Genomic DNA, 17389 nt, shown 5'->3' on the forward strand with positions numbered 1-17389 from the left:
CTTTCTGCTAAGCTGGTCGATTGGAAGGAATGAGCTGGTTGTCCGCGCATAGCTTGGGAATCGGCCTCATCTTGTTGAGAAGCTCGAACGTTCTCGCATTCGGTGCCACTTTGTCTGTTGCCATGCGCTGCAAGAACCGGTACGCATGCTTGCCGGCGTTCACGTATGCCTCGAGCAAACTGTTGTAAGCCGCTACGTTCTTGTTGTATGATTCCCTCCTCATGTCCTGGAAGAGAAGCTCCGCGCTGCTCACGTCGGCGTTTTTCGCGTGTTCTTTCAGGATGAGCATCACGGTGTCGAAGCACGGCGGGACGCGCTCCTCGAACATCCTGTTGAGTGTCTCGGCTGCCATCTTCGGATTTCCAGACTTCATGTATCCCGCAACCAAATGGTGATAGCTGAGATTGTTGATATGCCCGTTTCCATGCCGGATTCTCTCGAGCAGCTTCTCGGCCTTTCCCATCTCACCACCTTCGCAGTACGCACGAAACAATGGGACGTAGTGCGCCGGTCTCAACAGAGTTCTCTTCTCGGTCAGCTCCGCAAACACCTTCTCGGCCCTGTCGATCCGTCCCACTTTCTCGTAAGCTGCTATAGTAGCAACATAGCTGTTTGCCGAGACCACTGGAAACCTTCGCGTGAATCTCCATATCCTGTCGATCATATCGGCTCTTCCCATTGCAGCGTAGAGTGCTATCACCTTATCGTGAACTCTCCGGCTCTCTTGAAACTCCTCGCTGGCCACCGCCTCTTTCAAGTATGCCATAGCTTTCTCGTGATCACCAGCGTTCACGTATCCCGACGCGAGCGTGCAAAGTATCTCGCAGTTTGGAGTTCCATCTCCATCGCACTTCATTTTGCTGAAGAGTCTTTCCATGCCTTCGGTGTCGCCCTTCTTGGCCTTTATCCCGATGAGGATGTTGTAAGTCTCGACGTTTGGAGAGATGCGCATGTCTCTCATCTCCCTGAGAATCACTGGAATGCCGTCCTCTTTCTTCTTGTTGGCATAGAGATGGAAGAGCTTGTTAAACGCCGTGGCGGTGGTGAGGAGGTTCTTCTCCTTCATCAGCTTGAGCACCAGCCTTGCCTTTGAAAGGAGCGAGTGAATCACGTAGTTCTCGAACATGGTGATGAGAGCAGCCTCAGATTTGGCATAGACGCGCGGCATTTTGGTAAGGAGGAAGTTCTTCGCAGCGTTCATGTTGACGACCCGTCCGGTAAGGTCCAAATGGTTGATGAAATGGAACTTTTGAAGCTCCAAACTTCTCTCTTTGATCACCCAGTCCGAGATCTGGAAGAACTCTATGTTAGAACTCTACTCGATCTTTCAAAGACAAAGAAGAGCTCTCTATCTACTCAAACTTCCCAAGAACAAAGCAGAGCTCTCTAAGATATAGAATGAAACATACCTCGTAAGCTTGCTTGAATCTTCCAAGCCATTTTAGACGCTTCATAGCAGCAATGATCTCCCCGTGGCTCTCCCGGCCTTCCGCGATCCACTGATGCAAAATGTGTAGCACAGGTCCTCCTTTATCATCTTCGAGCCTTGCGACGAGAGAATTCGGGTCCACATTGTCCTCGTCGTCGCTCGGGGTGACTCTACTGGCATCGTAACGCAAATCATTCTCCTCAGTGCCCCAGTAGCGATCATGCTCGTCGCTCTTCCTGTTCCTCACAATATCCTGTTTGGGCCTTCCTCTCAAATCCCTCGAGAAACTCAAGCTCCTCGCAAAATCCAGCACCTGCGCGATTCTCCTTCCAGGAGCCACGGAATAGCCTAGAAGATCCTTTCCTTGCAGCGCATTCCTGGAGACGATCATCCATGCTCGCATTGCGCGGAGAATTCAGCGCCAGGAATCCATTTCCTTGCTTGCTCACAAACCCTAATAAAAACCTAGCCAACGGTCAGATATGGGGCTTACGAAATCAACGGCTGGGATCGAAGATGGGAAGGGGCCAAAAGTTTTGCCCAAAACCCTTCGAAATATTTTGGGGCGGGACGGATGGGAAGAGGAGCTGGGAATCGCAATCTCAAATCGGCGATGCCCGGGGCGCTCGATCTCCCGGAGTCGATCATCGCGTCGATCCTCTCTCACACTTCTCCAGGTGATGTAGCAAGGCTAGCGCTCGTGAATCGAGCTTTCAGGGATGCCGGGCGCACGGACATCGTGTGGGAGCGAATGCTGCCGGTCGGCTACCACAGATTTCTCAAGCTCGCCATTTCTTCCATCGGCGGCGGTGGCAGTTCTTCCAAGCGGGAGCTGTACGAGCAGCTGTGTGGACACATTCTCATCGGAGACGGATCAGAGGTTCTTTCTCTTGGGAAAAATATTTGATCTAAGCAAGAATCCTAGTAAGAAGCGCTTTCTTTAGGTGATCCTCTCTGGCTCATAAATTTTTTTCTCGCTTTCTCCAGGGCTTATGGATCGATCGAGCTACTGCGGCTGTTTGCCACAGCTTTTCTTCGAGATCTTTGGCTGTGACTTGGGGAAGCACCGCGGAATACTGGGAATGGTCCTCAAAGCATGGCGCCAGGTACTTAAGTTCCATTCACGAAGAGTTTCTCTTCTCATGGATTTTTCTTGCTTCGCTACCACAAAGATTTGGCGAGGTGGCGCACCTCAAGATGGTTTGCTGGCTAGAGCTCTCTGGGAACTGGAAGTTGAGCCTAGCTCCAGGAACTTACACCGTCTCTTGGAGACTCCAGCTCGATTCCGACGCCTTTGGGTGGGATAAGGAACCAGTGAGATTCAGCTTGGCAACTCTAGACGGAAGGGTGACGAACTCTTCGTGCTACCTGGTGGACTCCGAGGGGCTGGATCGAAGCAGCAGTGACGAGTCGGAAGAAGACGACGAGCCTGTCAGCATGGTTGCTCGAGCTCGGACGGTGGCGGACAATTGGGTGGAGTATGATGTGGGACAGATTGTCGTGGAGGACGAGGATGAATTGGGTGAAGTGGAGCTTTTCTTCTCGCTACAGGAGATCGTCAGTGGCACTTGGAAAGGTGGACTTTTTATTGACGGGGTCATTGTCCAGCCCAGTCACCTCATTGTGGAGTAGGGTTCTTGAGGGCGCTTCCATTCCAGGTTTGGGAACTTCTGTTCGTGGGTCTTTGGTCTTGAATTGTTCTGTGTCTTTCAAGGATCCAGCGCCATGGATAGCGGAGTTGCCGAAGGTGCGTGAATCTTCTTGTTTTTCCTGGAGCTAAGTGTTCTTACATGAGTGCTTCCAGGTGCTGGGAAAGTGTACATTGATGGCAACATGCTTGCCGTCAAGGCTCTTGCAGCAGCAGGAGTGGAGACCATGTACGGCGTCGTTGGCATTCCGGTGACCTCTCTCGCGACTTACGCCATGAAGGTTGGGATAAAGTTCATCGCTTTCCGGAATGAGCAATCAGCGGGATATGCAGCGTCAGCAGCTGGTTTTCTGACTGGTAAACCGGGAGTTTTGCTCACAGTCTCGGGACCAGGTTGCGTGCACGGGCTTGCGGGTCTGAGCAATGCAATGATCAATACGTGGCCCCTGGTGATGATCTCTGGGTCCTGCACGCAGAAGGATATAGGGAAAGGTGACTTCCAGGAGCTTGATCAGATGGAAGCTGTGAAACCGTTTGTCAAATACTCGGGCAAGGCTAGCCAGATTTCTGAGGTTCCCGAGGTCGTATCTAAAGCTTTTCAAGTCGCTCTGGAAGACCAGCCGGGAGGGACATACATCGATCTTCCTTCCGACGTTCTTCATGAGAACATTTCCGTCGAGGAGGCCGAGAAGTTGCTTGCGGGGGTGAAGGCTGCGAAGCCGATGTTCTCTCGCGAGCTGGAGTGCCACTGTTCCGAGTCAGACATTCAGGAGGCGTTGTCTCTACTCCACAAAGCCGAGAAGCCGCTGGTGGTTTTCGGGAAAGGTGCAGCTTTAAGCCGTGCGGAAGGTGCGATCAAGCAGTTTGTCGAACGGTCAGGAATACCATTTCTAGCAACACCAATGGGCAAGGGAGTCATTTCGGACACGCACCATCTTTCTGCTGGGGCTGCTCGTTCGCTGGCACTCCGTGAGAGTGATGTTGCACTGGTAATTGGAGCTAGATTAAACTGGCTACTACACTTCGGCGAGCCTCCACAGTGGTCCGATTCCGTTAAGTTCATCTTGGTCAACACTTCTAAAGAGGAAATGGAACTACGACGCCCGGCTGTGAAACTCGTTGGCGATGCAAGGATGGTTATGACGGACCTAAACAAACAGTGGAAGGACTCTCCTTTCTCTCTAGGCGACAAGCATCCTTGGGTGGAGAAGTTGAAGAACAAAGCCAGTGACAGCGTCGAGAAGATGGCTGCGAGGCTGAAGCAGGACGTCGTTCCTTTCAACTTTTTGACTCCGTTGAGGATTATTCGCGATGCGATCTCGTCTTTAGGCTCGCCAACTCCTATCCTCGTCTCCGAGGGAGCGAACACCATGGATATAGGACGGACTGTCTTTCAACAGCTAGAGCCTCGAACGAGACTAGACGCTGGTACATGGGGAACGATGGGTATCGGGATGGGCTATGCAATTGCCGCTGCCGTGGAATCACCAGGGCGCTTAGTTGTTGCTGTCGAGGGAGACTCTGGCTTTGGCTTCAGTGGTTTCGAACTGGAGGTACGTCTTTTTTTTTCTTTACGCTAAGTAGCATGGTTTCTTATGTTTTGGCTGCAGACAATAGTTCGATACAACCTCCCGATCGTGGTGATCATCTTTAACAACGATGGAGTGTATGGTGGCGATCGGAGGACTCCGGAAGACAAAGAGGGCCCACTCAAGGACTTCCCGGCACCGACGTCCTTCATTCCGTGCGCTCGCTATGACAAAGTGATGGAAGCGTTCGGTGGCAGTGGCTACTTTGTGAAAGAGCCCAAGGAGCTGGAGTCTGCAGTGAACGAGGCATTTGCAAGCAAGAAGCCAGCTCTGATCAACGTTAGAATCGATCCATTTGCCGGCTCGGAGAGCGGCAGAATGCATCACAAGAACTAAACCCGGCACAGGTTTGCGTGTCTAGTGTTTTTCACTACTACTCTTTCCATGTAAAATAACAGGTTCCAGGGAATTCAGAGAGCCTCAGTTGCTTGGGCCTCAGACTTGTCCCCGGACTTCATCTTCCGGAGCTCACTGAAGAGGATATCAGTCTTCGCGTTCGGCCGTGCACCGTCCTGGAGCATCCTCTCAACGAATCCATACGCCGGTCTCTTGGCATTCACGTAAGCCAGCAGCAGCTTGTTATACACCGCACTGTTCACCCAGTAACCCGCCAGCTTCCAGTCCTCGAGGATCTGCTCGGCCCTCTCCACGTCCGGGATCGCAGCCAGAGCTCCGAGAACAAGCGTTAGAGAAGCAGGCAGCGGCCTCGACCTCGGGTTCCTGGTACCAGTCACCTGGGACTCCCTCAACCAAGTGATCGCTTCCTCGGTATTGCCAGCTTTGAGGTACATGTCGACGAGGTGGAAGTAGCACCAGGGATCCATCTGGACGCCGAGCTCCTCCTTCATCCTGCGCACCAGCTCTTCGGCCCGAGCAGTTAGCCCGAGGATGGAGTAGACGTACAACATGGCACTGAACATCGGGGAGCTGCCAAGTTTTCCCAGGCTCTCGGCGTCCTTGAACAGCCTCTCGGCCCTCTCGACTTCACCGAGCTTCCCCCACGACTTGATGACGCAGATGAAGTCCTGGCTGATCGGGTCCCCGAGCTTGAGCAGCTCCTTCCAGGCTCGCTGGACGCCGGCCGGGTTCTTGACGGTGGCGTACATGGTGATGAGCGTGTTGTAGGCGGTCCGGAGCTTTGGAAACTGGCCGATCTCCATACCGTGCTCGATGGTCTGGAGGACAGCGAGAGCTTTGTCGAAGAGCTCGTCGCTGGCGTAGCAGCTCGCCATGGTCACGTAGGTGGAGATGTGGGCTTTCTCGTGCCGGCTCGACTTGATGCCTTGGAAGGCTTGCTCCGCGGACTCGATGCCTTCGACCTTGTACTTGGCGGACAGAAGGATGTTCTCGGAGCACATATCCAGCTGAATCCCGAGCTCCCGAGCTTCGTCCGCAAGATTGAGCACCTTCTCCTCGAGACCTCTCCGGCGGTAGAGCGTGGCCATCAAGTTGAAGGTGTAAGGGGTGGTGATCATCTTCTCATCCCGGAGCTTTTCGTAGACGACCTCGGCCTTGCGCAGCATCTTGGACTTGGTGTATGCCAGCAGCAGCGCGTTGTAAGCCTCCTCCTTCTTGTGCTCGTCCGGGAGCTTTTGGAAGATCCTCTCGGCCATTTGGTACCAGCCGCAACGGCCATGGAGCTCCACTCTGCGAATGTCGTCCTTGATCTCGTGAGGAACTGGCTTCTTCGCTGCCATCCAGTTCGCGATCTGTGCAACAAAGAAGAACAAAATGAGTCGACAAGAACTTGGAAGCTCTAAGATGAAGTTGGTATCATCCAGGAGGTAGGAAGTTTCTTCGAGAGGGATGGAAGCTTGGAGGAACTCGAATGGATCATGGTCTACAAGAACTTGGAAGCTCTTGATCACTATAGAAGCTTGGAAGAACTGGAATGGCGTGCTCAAAGAAAGAGAAGAAGAGATTCTAAGAACTTCGTATCATCCAGGAGGTAGCAAGACCTTACTCTAGAAGCTTGGAAGAACTCGAATGGAGGAGTGAGCAAAGAAAGAGGAGAAGAGCTTCTTACCTTGACGGCATGGACGTGGCGATTGCGCTTCTTGAGCTTGCGAATGACGAACAAGAAGGTGTGCTTGGTGGCCAGGTTTCCCTCCTTGATCCACTTCCTCACCTCGGGGACAACCAGCGAGACCTGTGTGCGCTTGAGCCTGGCGATGTTACTGGCGAGATGCGTCGCCGCCGGGTAATCCACATCGTCCCAGTAGTCATTCTCCTCGTACTGATCCTCCTCCTCCTGCTCCTCCTCGATGTCGTGAATCGACCGCGTGTCCAGCTCCGAATCGCTGCTCTCCTCCTGCTCTGCCAGCATCTCCTTGATCATGGATGATTCCGACTGGCAGCGCGCTGTGGCGATCCCGGAGATGGATCTTCTGGAGGGAGAAGAGAGGAGGAGAGGATAGAAGTGGCACCTGCTTAAATTCGAGAATGACGGTGGCCTCGCGATGACGTCGAGCGAATACGAGCAAGAAATCGAAGAGAATGCCGCCATAGCTCGGCACACTCGCAATCCTCCACTGCTCATACCCATTTCAAGGTTTGGGGTTTATCTTCCCCAAGAACCCTAATTCACATTAAACAAATAATTCACAAATAAAGCTTTTATTAACCAAAGTAATTTTCATGGCATGGAGGTATAGCTCAGTGGTAGAGCAATCGGCTGCAGTCCGATAGGTCACCAGTTCGATCCTGGTTGCCTCCTAATAGTCTTTTGCGACTTTAAATTTAATTGGACTACTTTTTACTTTTTTACTGCAGGATTTTAGGGATTAGGGTTTTGCGATGAGAGGATGGATGCTGCTGCGACGGATTTCCCAGGCCGGGCAATGCAGCCTCTTGCGGCGCGATGCGGGCAGCGATCGATCGTTCTCCAGCATTCTTGCCGCCAGAGCGCATTCTTTCTCTGTTTCTAGCCGGAGCGCGGAGGAGCAGGATGATTTCTCCGATACCGACACCGGTTTTGCGCACAAGCTCGCCAAGCAGGCGGCTAAGATGGAATCTCCCAAGCTCGTGGATCTGTGTAACAAGATTGCGGCGCTGCGGCCAAGGGATTCCGGTCACGTAGTGCCGATGTTGAAGGAATGGGAAGAGGAAGGCAATGTGCTCGACAAGGAGATGCTTCGAGCGATCATGCTCAAGCTCCGGAAGTGGAAGCGTGGATCTCTCGCCCTCGAGGTACTGTACAAACAATGCGAATTCTTCCTTTGGTTCCTTCTTTTGTTTTCTCCCTTGTAATGTTGTGCTACCATTTTTTTTCCCGGTGATTCTTTCGTTTCTCGAGTTTTTCTTCTATTATTCAAGAATTTCACTCCTTTTTTTCCTTGACTTGATCGTTCTCCTCGTTCCTTTCTTGAGAAATTACTTTCTTTCCAATGACGAATGCTCAAAGTTTTTGGTTTTTCTAACTTTCTCACATTCGAACTCCACAGGTTGCCGATTGGATGTATTACACAAAACAGTTCCCGCAGGATCTGGACGACGTTATCCTCCGAATGGACATGGCTGTGCGTGCCAAAAAGATCCGGAGAGCTCAGAAGATTTTCAAGAAGCTTCAGGCTTGGGAAAAGACGACCGACGCGTACAACACGATGTTCTTGATCTTCTCCCAGCGCAAGATGATCCTCCATGCCGACGACTTCTACTACAAGTTTAAGGAGGCCAAGCTGAAGCCCAACGATATCACTTTCAGCATACTGGCTTGCCTCTACCGGCGGTGTGGCCTGCACAACAAGGTGGTGAGGCTCCAGGAAGATATCGAGGCAGCAGGCATGAAGCCGTGCGTTTGCTTCCTGAACAACTTGATGGTGTCCAAGTACGAGCTTCACGGGATTTCTTCGGCCGAAGAGATTTTCAACCAACTGGTTCCTGCGGGATCTGACCTCAAACGCTCGCACTTGTCTACGTACTCGATGATGGCTGCCTCGTATTTGTCCGCGGGAATGCACGACAAGGCCCAGAACTTGTTAGAGGTGATCGAGAAAGCCATGGACCAAGGCAGCTTTCCAAAGCTGCGGAGGACGTATCACATACTTATCTCCATGTACAGCACCATGAAGAACAGGGATGGTATGGAGAGAGTCTGGAAGAAGATCGAAGACTTGAAAGCGCAGGACTACGTTGCTATGATCGAATCTTGTGGTCGAGCAGACGAGGTTGGTTCCGCCGAGAAGTACTTCAAGGAGGCGGACAGGAAAGGCTTGCTCAACCAGCCATCCTTGTTTGCGGCACTCTTAGGCGTCTACGCTGGGAAAGGACAGGCAGACAAGGCCGAAAAGCTCTTCAAGAAGATGAAAGAACAGGATGTTTCCCGGGACGCGCTGTGCTACCACTACATCATTCTTGCTAACCTCAACGCCAGAAACATCGATCGCGCGGTGGAAATCTTGGAGCTAGCAGAGGCTGCTGGAATGCGGGATGGACGCTCGAGGCCATTCCTAGGAACGTTTTGTGACGTTCTCAAAACGATTGCCAGAGAGACAGGGGATGTAGCTCTGGCCGAGACATTGCTGGCGGACTGGAGGAAGGGAAAGTATAGAACCGACATCGCGGTCTACAATCATCTTCTTCGGGTCTACTTGAAAGCTGGGAAGCAAGTCCAAGGCCCCTTCCTCAAGAGACTGGCTGGGAACAACATGAAACCCACACGCGAAACTCACCAGCTGCTCCAGCAGCTCAGTGACGCTGGCGGAGAAGTCGTGACTGGCAACTATTATCTCTAGATTATCAGGTACATGGTTTACCTTTTCTTTCTTTTGGTGATGTGGGTCATTGTGAGCTGAGTTCTTTCTTGCAGGGAATGTTGGCTGCTGTCATCGTTGTTCCAGTTGCGACGACCTTCGTTGCAAATCCTTGGAGCAGAAATAGAGCCAGGTGTCCGGCTTTAGTTTCAGCTCCATGGCTGGCTGGGGCAGCAGCCAGCCGGACAGCTACACAGGTTTTGGGTTCGCAACACATCGCACAACAGGCTAGACAGCAGGAAGAGGAGGACGAAGAGGACTACGGTGCACAGAAAGAAGACTATGAGGATGTCGAGGATGAAGAAGATGCGGCCGATGAGCTGGGGAAGATTTACGAAAAGGATGAAGCCCGGCTGGCTGGTGTAGATTTTAGCGCTGCCCAGCAGCTGTTGGAGGCTATTTGCGAGCTCAAAGACGAGCAATACATTCGCGTCCAGAGAATTGTGAGAGGATGGCTCAGGTCGAGAGACGTGGAAGTGGGGAAGCACGAGTTTGTATACGTGATGAGGCGACTGAGAAAGCGCAAGAGAGTCAAGCATGCACTAGAGGTACTGAGTGTTTCTATTTTTTTCCTTTGAAGATGGATTGTTTTCTTTTCTTTTCAGATTGCGGACTGGATGGCTCTCTCGAGACCAAGACCCTTCACTCTAACTACGAAGGACAATATTTTTCGAATGGACCTGGCTTCTCGCTGCGGATCTGTTGGCAAGGCCGAGAGGATCTTTGAGCGTCTCGCACCAGAGCACAGGTCCGAAGTTGCTTACAACGCTCTTCTTCTCAGCTACACCAAGAAAAAAAAACGGGGACGGGCCGAGAGACTTTTCAAAGAACTCAAAGCCACTGGTACCATCTCGTCATGCTACAGCCTGAACCTCCTGGCTTCGATGTATCGCCAGCTCCGCCTAGACGCGGAAGTTCTTATGTTGGCAAAGGAAGCACAGAAGTTGGGAGTTGAGCTCGATATGTGCTTCTACAACCTCCTCCTTCCAGCAAAGTTTAGAGTCCAGGGCCTGGAAGACGTTGAGAAGCTCTACGCTACAATCACTTCTCCCAGGGACAGGACACGGTTCTTCACTTGCCTGGCCATGGCAAACATTTACGTCTCGGCTGGGAGGAACGACAAAGTGCTAGAGATGCTGGAGCTAATCGACCAAGGAATGGAAGCAGGGACGATAGTAAAGCAGCGCAGGAGATACAACGTCCTCATTTCCATGTACGCTTCGCTCGAAGACGGTGCTCGGGTGGAGAGGACGTGGGAGAGGCTTAAGCAGCAGCGACAGCCAAACACCGAGGACTACTGCTGCATCATCCGAGCCTGGGGGAAGCTTGGACACGTCGTCAGAGCCGAGACGATCTTCCAGGTAGCCGAAGCCAACGAGAAGAGCCTCAAGTACTCGACGGTGTTTAACGCCATGATGTTCGTCTACTCGGTCGCGGGGATGCGCGAAGAGGCCGAGGGGCTGGTCCGGAGGATGGAGTACGAGCTGGGTGTGAAGCTGGATCCGTGGTGCTACCACCATCTAGTGCTGCTCTACGCCAAGGCCGGAGACATCGGAAAGATGCTATCGACTTTGAGAGCTGCTCAAGCCTGTGGGAAGAAAGAGCGGCGATTCACGCCGCTGGCGGCTACTCTGTGGGCTGCTCTCAACACTCTGGCGGATGCCGGGGACGTGGATACCGCCGAGGAGACGCTGACGAGGTGGAAGAGGTCGGGCTACCGGGTTACCACGGGGTTGTATAACAGGCTACTCAGGGCACACTTGGTTGCGGCCAGGCCAACGGAGAGATTCGTGGAGAGGATGCTTGCGGATGGAGTCGTGCCCAATGGTGAGACGGAGAAGCTGTTCAATGAGCTCAAGATGAAACTATCGTAAGCATCGTATCAAGTTTACATGGTGAAGGAGTGATGAACAGAATGTTAGCGAAGAACTTTGGTGGTGGAGATCCAAGTGTTGCAAAGAACGCAAAGAATGGAAATACAATTTAGAGAATGAGAGAACAAGGAGGCCTTGTTCTTCATCTCTATATACAAGAACACCTTAAATTCTTCTTCACTGGAATATTTAAGCATATTCTACACAAAGGGTTTAGGGTTTATCACTGTAAGAGGAATATTCTCTAAATATCCCCCTAGTTGAAAACTTCTAGCTTCTTGAGAAGTTTGTGAGTAGTCTCGTTGGGCTCCAGCTTGGCCTCCTTGATGCGATTCTCGATCCCCCAAGCCGGCTTCTGGCACCTCCGGTACACCTTGAGCAGCGCATTGAAGAGCCTGATATCGTAAGGATAGTGCTTCGTCTTGAGCACCTTCTCCACCATCTCCTCGGCTTTCTCCAGCTCCTTCTTCCCGGCGTAGGCCTCCAGCAGCGTCAGCACCGTGACGAAGAGTGGATTCTTGAAGCCTTTGGCCAGGCCTTTCTCCTCCGCCTCGCTAAACTTCTCCGTGGCCTTGACGAACTGGTGCCTGTTCACGTAGCCGGACACCAGGTAGTGGTAGCCCTTGAATCCCAGCTTGTACCGCAGCTCCTCCATCTTCTTGGCCGTTCTCTCAGCGTCGTTCATGAGGCCGTTCATGCAGTAGACTTTGAGCATCGTGAAGCACTGCCTCTCCGAGAGCTTCTGATTCTGAGCTTCCAGTTGCTTGCAAATCTCCTCGAACTGCTTCATCTCGCCGTTCATGCCGAAGGACTCGATCGCCGCCAGGAAGTAGGACTCGGGCATGTACTCGGCCACTCGCTTCTGCTCCCTCCAGAGCCTCTCCACGTCCTTCTTCTTTCCCATGGCGCCGTAGAGCCGGATCAGGTTCCTCCACTCGAAGCCTGTTGGTATCTTGTCCACGTCCAGGAAGAACTCCTCGATCGTGTCCTCCAGATCGTCCATCCCGAGCGCGTCCCGGCTCTTCAGCAGGTTCAAGTACGTGAAGGCGTCGGGAGCGACGTTGGACTTGTCCTTGAGCTCCGCAAACATCTCCTTGGCCTCGTCGATTAGGCCCATCCGGAGGTACATGGCGATGACGAGGTTGTAAGAGTAGGAATTGGTGATGAGAACCAGCTCCTTCATCTGCTTCAAGACGTCTAGAGCTCTTTCTTTCCTGTGGGCCGTCGCAAAGGCCTGGAGGAGCAGGACGTAGCACGTCTCAGTCTTGTCCTGGATCCGGTTGAAGCAAGTCAGCACTTTGTCCACCTTCAGCTCTCGAGTGTGGAAATCCATCCGGACCAAGTGATCGAAGTCCGTCAGCTGGAATGGCTTCTCCACGATGACCCAGTTCATGAGCTGGAAGGAAAAGAAAAACGTAAGAACGAAGCGAGAAGAAAACAAAGTTGGATCGAGCAAAGAGAGCGGAGAAAACAAAGCTGGATCGAACAAAGAGAGGAGGAAAGCAAAGTTGGATCAACCAAAGAAAGGGGAGAAAACAAAGTTGGATCGAGCAAAGCGAGCGGAAAGTTGAATAGCGCAAAGAGAGGAAAAAACAAAGCTGGCTAGAGCAAAGAGAGAGGAGAAACCAAAGTTGGATCAAGCGAAGAGAGGAGAAAGTAAAGTCGGATCGTGCAAAGAGTGGAGATAACAAAGACTGAAAAGACTGAAGCAAAGACTGAAAAGAAAACAAAGTTGGATCGAGCAAAGAGAGAGAGGAAAAACCAAAGTTGGATCAAGCGAAGAGAGCGGATCGTGCAAAGAGAGGAGATAACAAAGTTTGAAGCAAAGACTGAAAAGAAAACAAAGTTGGATCGAGCAAAGAGAGAGAGAGAGAGAGAGAGGAGAAACCAAAGTTGGATCGAGCAAGAGAGAGCGAACTTACTTTCATTCCTTGGAAGTAGAACATCCGAGCGTGGAGCCGGATGATGAGCTTGTAGATCACATCCCTTGTGACGAGATTGCCTTCGCTTTGCCAATCCTTGAGCGCTGCAACGATGTCTCTATAGTTGCTTGGCTCGGCCTTTTTCCAAATCGCGTCTATGTGAGACTGCAGTGTACCGCTCGACGGTGGGATGGGAATCAGCGGCATCCGTGGCTCCCGCATTTCGTGTTCCACGAAGAATTTCTCCAGGGAGCGATCGTCCAGGGGTAGGACATGGAGCGCTCGCGTTCCTGGCGCTAGCACTCGCGCTGCTGGGGAGAAAACCCAGTGCCGGTTCACTGGCACGATCGATCGAGCCGGGACAGCGATTCTTGCTCCAGAGCTAGACAATGCTGGTTCTGGCGCCGCGATTGCGCTCGCGAAATGCCGCCTGTAGAAGAGAGGAGCTAGAGAGAATGCGAATGCAAGACGAGGAGGACGTACCATCGCCGCGCTTGGCGTCCCAGCCGATGCATCGCTGATAAACCCTAAACCCGGCCGGATTTTAGGGTTCTTGGGGATGGGAGCTGGAAGAGCGACGCTGCGTATCGCCAGGGCTGCGAGGTAAGACACCGATCACTAGTATGAGAGTGTAACTCGCTCACTTGCTCCTCCAGATTTCTTCTCAGGCCGGCAGCGAGCACGCCTATCGCTCGACCAAGAGCGGCATTCTCGTTTCTTGGCGAAAGGAATGTGGAGACAGTAGCCAGGGGTTGGATGAGCTCTGGATTCTATCTCCAGCAGCAGCGGCATTACACCGACGATGTGGAGTTCCAGGATGCTGGGGACGATCTCGTGGTTTACGATCCAAGAGCGTCGCGGAGGTCTCAAGGGAGCGGTGACGCTCTTGAGGACCTGTGGACAAAAGTGGATTACTCACAGGATCCAGTGTTGGGGATCAAACAGTGGGAGAGATCCGGCAACAAGCTCACGAGATCGATGCTCGCTATGCTTCTTCAAAGAATGAGGTGCCGACGAATGCACACCAAGTCCGTCCAGGTGAGACCTCTCAAGTTACTTGTTCTTCTCGCTCAAGAGTGATCGATCGGTTTTTTTTTCTTGTGGATAGATTCTTTCATGGCTCGTCGAGAAAAAACCCATCGAGGTGACCGAAGGAGACTACGAGCAGCTGGTCACCTTGGCTTGCCGCGACTCGGACTATGAGACCGCAGAGAAGTATTTCTATAGTCTCCCGAGTCACTTGAGCAAGTGGCCAGCGTTTTCGGCGCTCGTCGCCGGCTACGCATCCAGGAACTTGATGGCAAAGGCCGAGAACTTGATGAGAACGGGGACCTCGCCTCTGCCGCAGCCATACTCGGCGATGATTCTCATGTACATCCGGAGGGCCGAGTACCAGAAGATCGTCAAGATCTACAAGAGTATGAAGGCGGACGGGATAGAGCCCAACGTGATAACTTACGCGGTGCTGCTGAAGTTCAAGGACAGGATCGGGCCGATCAAAGGACTGGAACAAGACGTTGAGGACGCGCTGGGAAAGATCAAACTCAGTGAGATGTGCGCTGCGAAGAGGCCAGCGATTGCCGGGAACATGATGCACTGCTACGCGATGCTTGGGAAGCTGGACAAAGTGGAAGAAGTGTGGCAGCAAATGGACCAAGAGCGTCGGCTCCCAGAAGGTTTCTTCGTCATGGCAATTGAGTCTCTTGCGCTACTGGGACAAGTGACCAAAGCTGAGAAGGTTGCACAGATGAAACCAACCGCGAACGTCCAGGCTCGGCTCTTACAGGCACTGGCTCGTCACTTCGCCAAGCAAGGAAACATGAAGAGAGTGGAGGAAATGCTGGGCCGTGCCGACAGATACGAGCTGACACCATCTTTCGGGATTTACAACTATCTCGTCACCGGGTACTTGGCCAGGAAGGACCCCCAGACTGCGGCCTCGAGGATGAGATTGGCGTTGAAAGTGGTGACCGAAGAGCGAGCAGTGCCATCTTATGCCGCTGTCACGGGATTGCTTCCATATCTAGCAGCGGAGAAAGACGTGACGACTGCCGAGCAAATGGTGCGGAGGTATAGAGGCTGGACGGATGACAACTTCCACAAGCTGCTCCTTAATGTCTATGTAGAAGCTGGGAAAGGACCGTCTCCGGACATAAAGTCGAGGTTCAGGCGCCTTCCCTGCGTTGGTCACGTCGAAGCCAGGCGGCTGGCTATCAAGGCCTTCGCGTTAGAACCATAGCCATTGCTGCGGTGATACTACGACTACTGGTAACTATACCCGTCTCTCTTTAGCCGGCTGGTCCTGACTCTTTTGTTCAAATCCAGGAGTACTTTTCTTCTCTTTGCGATGTCAAACGGACCTCGTAGCTGCGGTTATGCGCATTACCCATCGACCGAAGTTAGTAACGAAGATCTGACGGCTGCGGATGTTCCTGATTGGATCCGACGGCTCCCGGCGGTGTAATAAATTGCCATCTGAAATAGACATGACCTAGGGTTACAACAGAGATGGGGAGATGGGGAGACGGTGATGTATGTGCGTACGCCTCGATGTGCGATCATGTTATGTAATTAGCGTCTTGTGATTCTGGCAGTCATAAATCATGACGGTGGTTTGGAAGATTTCGATTCAGGTATCAAATTGTGGATTCTCTTAGATCCTGGCCAAAGGTGTCCTTAGAGGAGGCAGAAAAGAGCGAGGCTGGTGGAAAGAGGCCAAGAATCGAGGCGCCAGCGGTAGGCAAGGCTCCAAGAATCGAGGCGCCAGTGGCAGACAAGGCTCCAAGAATCGAGGCGCCAGCAGAAAAAAGTGTCGAGGCACCAGCAAACATCGGCAAGCAAGACCCTTGACGAGCAGGTGTTGCTACTTTCAGACGGCTCTTTGCATCTATCAGGTCAGATAGTGGATAAGTGGATAAGAAAGCATCTGCGATGCAGCTGATGGATGTGAAGCAGTATATATGGGATGCTCTCTAGGGTCTTACCAAGCAACAGCTGCCAGGTCACTTCATAGCACAGCAGGAGGCCGGAGGAAAGTTCCAAAGCCTCGTTGTTTGCCTGGATTCACTGCAAAAATAGGTGAATGAGATTCAACCTCGTCTCCAAGTGCTAAATGAGATTCAACCTCATCTCCAAGTGCTAGAGGATTGGATAGGATATTCAAAGCCTAGACTCTACGAGGTACTGGGGATCAATCAGTTCACTACAGCTGCTGAGATTTGGACGTTGTGGCAAGCTTCTTTTCTTACTTCACAAAGGAAGCCATACAGAAGTTCTTGACGAGCTGGTGGATTGCAAGTCTACAGGGCTTAGGAAGTTGAAGCCATACAGCTCCTATGACAAAGCTGCCATAAGCTAGAGTCCACACAATGGGGATTTTGGACATTCTTGAATGGGCTTCATCTTCCTTGACTACTGCAACCTTCTCAGTGGATAGATCGAACATACAGTTGAAAAAGATAAGAGATGTCAGAGCTCTAGCAGAAGATTCGTGTCTTGTTTGATATTCAGGGTCATGCTCACATTATTCCGGAGTTCAAGTATATCACTGACACTTTCTACCCTTTGTTTAACTGGTACGCGACGAAGTTGGGGATCAAAGTATTTGAGATCTGTGGCAAGAATAAGTTGGTGGATGAAGATGCAAGTGTCACTTATGAGTTTGTGGAGGGGAAGTGGACGAAGATTTGTGTTTTCATCCACCAACTTGTTTTTACCGTAGATTTTAAACACTTTGATCCCCAACTTCATTGCGTACTAATTAAACAAAAGGTAGAAAGTGTCAGTGATATACTTGAACTCTGGAATAGTGTGAGCATGACTGTGAATCATCGAATAAAACACAAATCTTCTGCTGGAGTTTTGACATTTCCATCTTCTTCAATTGTATGTCCAATCTATCCACTGAAAAACTTGTAGTAATCGAGGAAGAAGAAGTCCATTCAAGAGTGTCCAAGATCCTATTGTGTGCACTCATGGAGATAGTTTTGTTTTTGAATCCTCACAACCTTGTTCATTCATTCTAGGGTTTTGGGAGCCACATGCTCGCTCTTGGTCTCTCCTATCTTGGTACAGCATGTGGGAGTGAGCGACAGACTGCGTCGACTGAAAGTAAGTACTTGATTCTTGAACGAACATCTGTTGTTCTGACAAGTTTTTTGTGTTGTTGGACAAAGT

The 17389-nt window shown here is 51.7% G+C and overlaps 7 protein-coding genes and 1 non-coding gene across 10 annotated transcripts; 5 read left to right on the top strand and 3 right to left on the bottom strand.

The window, feature by feature from the left end:
* Positions 1 to 1867, bottom strand: LOC9647012 (pentatricopeptide repeat-containing protein At3g15590, mitochondrial). The gene is made up of 2 exons (XM_002981170.2): positions 1410 to 1867; positions 1 to 1291 (listed from the first exon to the last, which is right to left on the bottom strand). The coding sequence occupies exons 1-2, from the start codon at positions 1830 to 1832 to the stop codon at positions 8 to 10; spliced, it is 1707 nt and encodes a 568-aa protein (XP_002981216.2). The 5' UTR covers positions 1833 to 1867; the 3' UTR covers positions 1 to 7.
* Positions 1868 to 2003: 136 nt separating this feature from the next.
* LOC112350235 (putative F-box protein PP2-B8) lies at positions 2004 to 2835 on the top strand. Its single transcript, XM_024686072.1, has 3 exons — positions 2004 to 2309; positions 2417 to 2535; positions 2745 to 2835. Exons 1-3 carry the CDS (start codon positions 2004 to 2006, stop codon positions 2833 to 2835), a joined length of 516 nt encoding a protein of 171 aa, XP_024541840.1.
* On the top strand, positions 2807 to 5101 carry LOC9647013 (2-hydroxyacyl-CoA lyase). 2 transcript variants are annotated; one of them, XM_024685990.1, is made up of 4 exons: positions 2807 to 3087; positions 3144 to 3176; positions 3234 to 4630; positions 4688 to 5101. In XM_024685990.1, the coding sequence occupies exons 1-4, from the start codon at positions 2910 to 2912 to the stop codon at positions 5000 to 5002; spliced, it is 1923 nt and encodes a 640-aa protein (XP_024541758.1). In that variant the 5' UTR covers positions 2807 to 2909; the 3' UTR covers positions 5003 to 5101. The 2 variants fall into 2 exon arrangements, with proteins under 2 accessions (XP_024541758.1, XP_024541759.1); XM_024685991.1 differs by having other exon boundaries at positions 3055 to 3087; positions 3151 to 3176.
* On the bottom strand, positions 4938 to 7274 carry LOC112350195 (pentatricopeptide repeat-containing protein At1g80270, mitochondrial-like). Its single transcript, XM_024685992.1, has 2 exons — positions 6693 to 7274; positions 4938 to 6375 (listed from the first exon to the last, which is right to left on the bottom strand). Exons 1-2 carry the CDS (start codon positions 7209 to 7211, stop codon positions 5077 to 5079), a joined length of 1818 nt encoding a protein of 605 aa, XP_024541760.1. The 5' UTR covers positions 7212 to 7274; the 3' UTR covers positions 4938 to 5076.
* Positions 7275 to 7310: 36 nt separating this feature from the next.
* Positions 7311 to 7382, top strand: TRNAC-GCA. The gene has a single exon. It is a non-coding gene; the product is annotated as a tRNA-Cys (tRNA).
* An 87-nt stretch (positions 7383 to 7469) lies between these two features.
* LOC9657986 (pentatricopeptide repeat-containing protein At4g02820, mitochondrial) lies at positions 7470 to 11452 on the top strand. Of its 2 annotated transcripts, XR_002993686.1 has the most exons (4): positions 7470 to 7855; positions 8110 to 9407; positions 9474 to 9965; positions 10023 to 10207. XR_002993686.1 is itself a non-coding variant. In XM_024685993.1 (3 exons), exons 2-3 carry the CDS (start codon positions 9477 to 9479, stop codon positions 11289 to 11291), a joined length of 1758 nt encoding a protein of 585 aa, XP_024541761.1. In that variant the 5' UTR covers positions 9291 to 9407; positions 9474 to 9476; the 3' UTR covers positions 11292 to 11452. The 2 variants fall into 2 exon arrangements, 1 of the variants encoding a protein (XP_024541761.1); XM_024685993.1 differs by lacking the exon at positions 7470 to 7855 and having other exon boundaries at positions 9291 to 9407; positions 10023 to 11452.
* Positions 11453 to 11456: 4 nt separating this feature from the next.
* On the bottom strand, positions 11457 to 13744 carry LOC9657987 (pentatricopeptide repeat-containing protein At1g80270, mitochondrial). The gene is made up of 3 exons (XM_024685995.1): positions 13697 to 13744; positions 13214 to 13643; positions 11457 to 12687 (listed from the first exon to the last, which is right to left on the bottom strand). Exons 1-3 carry the CDS (start codon positions 13726 to 13728, stop codon positions 11548 to 11550), a joined length of 1602 nt encoding a protein of 533 aa, XP_024541763.1. The 5' UTR covers positions 13729 to 13744; the 3' UTR covers positions 11457 to 11547.
* Positions 13745 to 13772: 28 nt separating this feature from the next.
* Positions 13773 to 16771, top strand: LOC9647014 (pentatricopeptide repeat-containing protein At2g20710, mitochondrial). The gene is made up of 4 exons (XM_002981025.2): positions 13773 to 13816; positions 13870 to 14251; positions 14322 to 15481; positions 15539 to 16771. The coding sequence occupies exons 1-3, from the start codon at positions 13773 to 13775 to the stop codon at positions 15450 to 15452; spliced, it is 1557 nt and encodes a 518-aa protein (XP_002981071.2). The 3' UTR covers positions 15453 to 15481; positions 15539 to 16771.
* The last annotated feature ends 618 nt before the right edge of the window (positions 16772 to 17389 follow it).

Source organism: Selaginella moellendorffii, unplaced genomic scaffold, assembly GCF_000143415.4.
Source record: "Selaginella moellendorffii unplaced genomic scaffold, v1.0 SELMOscaffold_47, whole genome shotgun sequence".
NCBI classification, from domain to species: Eukaryota; Viridiplantae; Streptophyta; class Lycopodiopsida; order Selaginellales; family Selaginellaceae; genus Selaginella; species Selaginella moellendorffii.

What these genes read in the sequence shown, in the direction of transcription:
- LOC9657987 (XM_024685995.1), bottom strand. Translation starts at nt 13,728, where the DNA reads ATGCATCGGCTGGGACGCCAAGCGCGGCGATG. An exon ending in GGACGCCAAGCGCGGCGATG is followed by an intron (nt 13,644 to 13,696) that starts GTACGTCCTCCT and finishes TCTCTTCTACAG; the next exon opens with GCGGCATTTCGCGAGCGCAA. An exon ending in TCTACTTCCAAGGAATGAAA is followed by an intron (nt 12,688 to 13,213) that starts GTAAGTTCGCTC and finishes TTTTCCTTCCAG; the next exon opens with CTCATGAACTGGGTCATCGT.
- LOC112350235 (XM_024686072.1), top strand. Translation starts at nt 2,004, where the DNA reads ATGGGAAGAGGAGCTGGGAATCGCAATCTCAAATCGGCGATGCCCGGG. An exon ending in TCATCGGAGACGGATCAGAG is followed by an intron (nt 2,310 to 2,416) that starts GTTCTTTCTCTT and finishes CGCTTTCTCCAG; the next exon opens with GGCTTATGGATCGATCGAGC. An exon ending in TCCTCAAAGCATGGCGCCAG is followed by an intron (nt 2,536 to 2,744) that starts GTACTTAAGTTC and finishes ATAAGGAACCAG; the next exon opens with TGAGATTCAGCTTGGCAACT.
- LOC112350195 (XM_024685992.1), bottom strand. Translation starts at nt 7,211, where the DNA reads ATGGGTATGAGCAGTGGAGGATTGCGAGTGTGCCGAGCTATGGCGGCA. An exon ending in GCCACGTCCATGCCGTCAAG is followed by an intron (nt 6,376 to 6,692) that starts GTAAGAAGCTCT and finishes TTTGTTGCACAG; the next exon opens with ATCGCGAACTGGATGGCAGC.
- LOC9647012 (XM_002981170.2), bottom strand. Translation starts at nt 1,832, where the DNA reads ATGCGAGCATGGATGATCGTCTCCAGGAATGCGCTGCAAGGAAAGGAT. An exon ending in GATTCAAGCAAGCTTACGAG is followed by an intron (nt 1,292 to 1,409) that starts GTATGTTTCATT and finishes GAGTTCTTCCAG; the next exon opens with ATCTCGGACTGGGTGATCAA.
- LOC9647013 (XM_024685990.1), top strand. Translation starts at nt 2,910, where the DNA reads ATGATGTGGGACAGATTGTCGTGGAGGACGAGGATGAATTGGGTGAAG. An exon ending in TGAGGGCGCTTCCATTCCAG is followed by an intron (nt 3,088 to 3,143) that starts GTTTGGGAACTT and finishes GTGTCTTTCAAG; the next exon opens with GATCCAGCGCCATGGATAGC. An exon ending in TCAGTGGTTTCGAACTGGAG is followed by an intron (nt 4,631 to 4,687) that starts GTACGTCTTTTT and finishes TTTTGGCTGCAG; the next exon opens with ACAATAGTTCGATACAACCT.
- LOC9647014 (XM_002981025.2), top strand. Translation starts at nt 13,773, where the DNA reads ATGGGAGCTGGAAGAGCGACGCTGCGTATCGCCAGGGCTGCGAG. An exon ending in CGTATCGCCAGGGCTGCGAG is followed by an intron (nt 13,817 to 13,869) that starts GTAAGACACCGA and finishes TTGCTCCTCCAG; the next exon opens with ATTTCTTCTCAGGCCGGCAG. An exon ending in TGCACACCAAGTCCGTCCAG is followed by an intron (nt 14,252 to 14,321) that starts GTGAGACCTCTC and finishes TCTTGTGGATAG; the next exon opens with ATTCTTTCATGGCTCGTCGA.
- LOC9657986 (XM_024685993.1), top strand. Translation starts at nt 9,477, where the DNA reads ATGTTGGCTGCTGTCATCGTTGTTCCAGTTGCGACGACCTTCGTTGCA. An exon ending in GAGTCAAGCATGCACTAGAG is followed by an intron (nt 9,966 to 10,022) that starts GTACTGAGTGTT and finishes TTTTCTTTTCAG; the next exon opens with ATTGCGGACTGGATGGCTCT.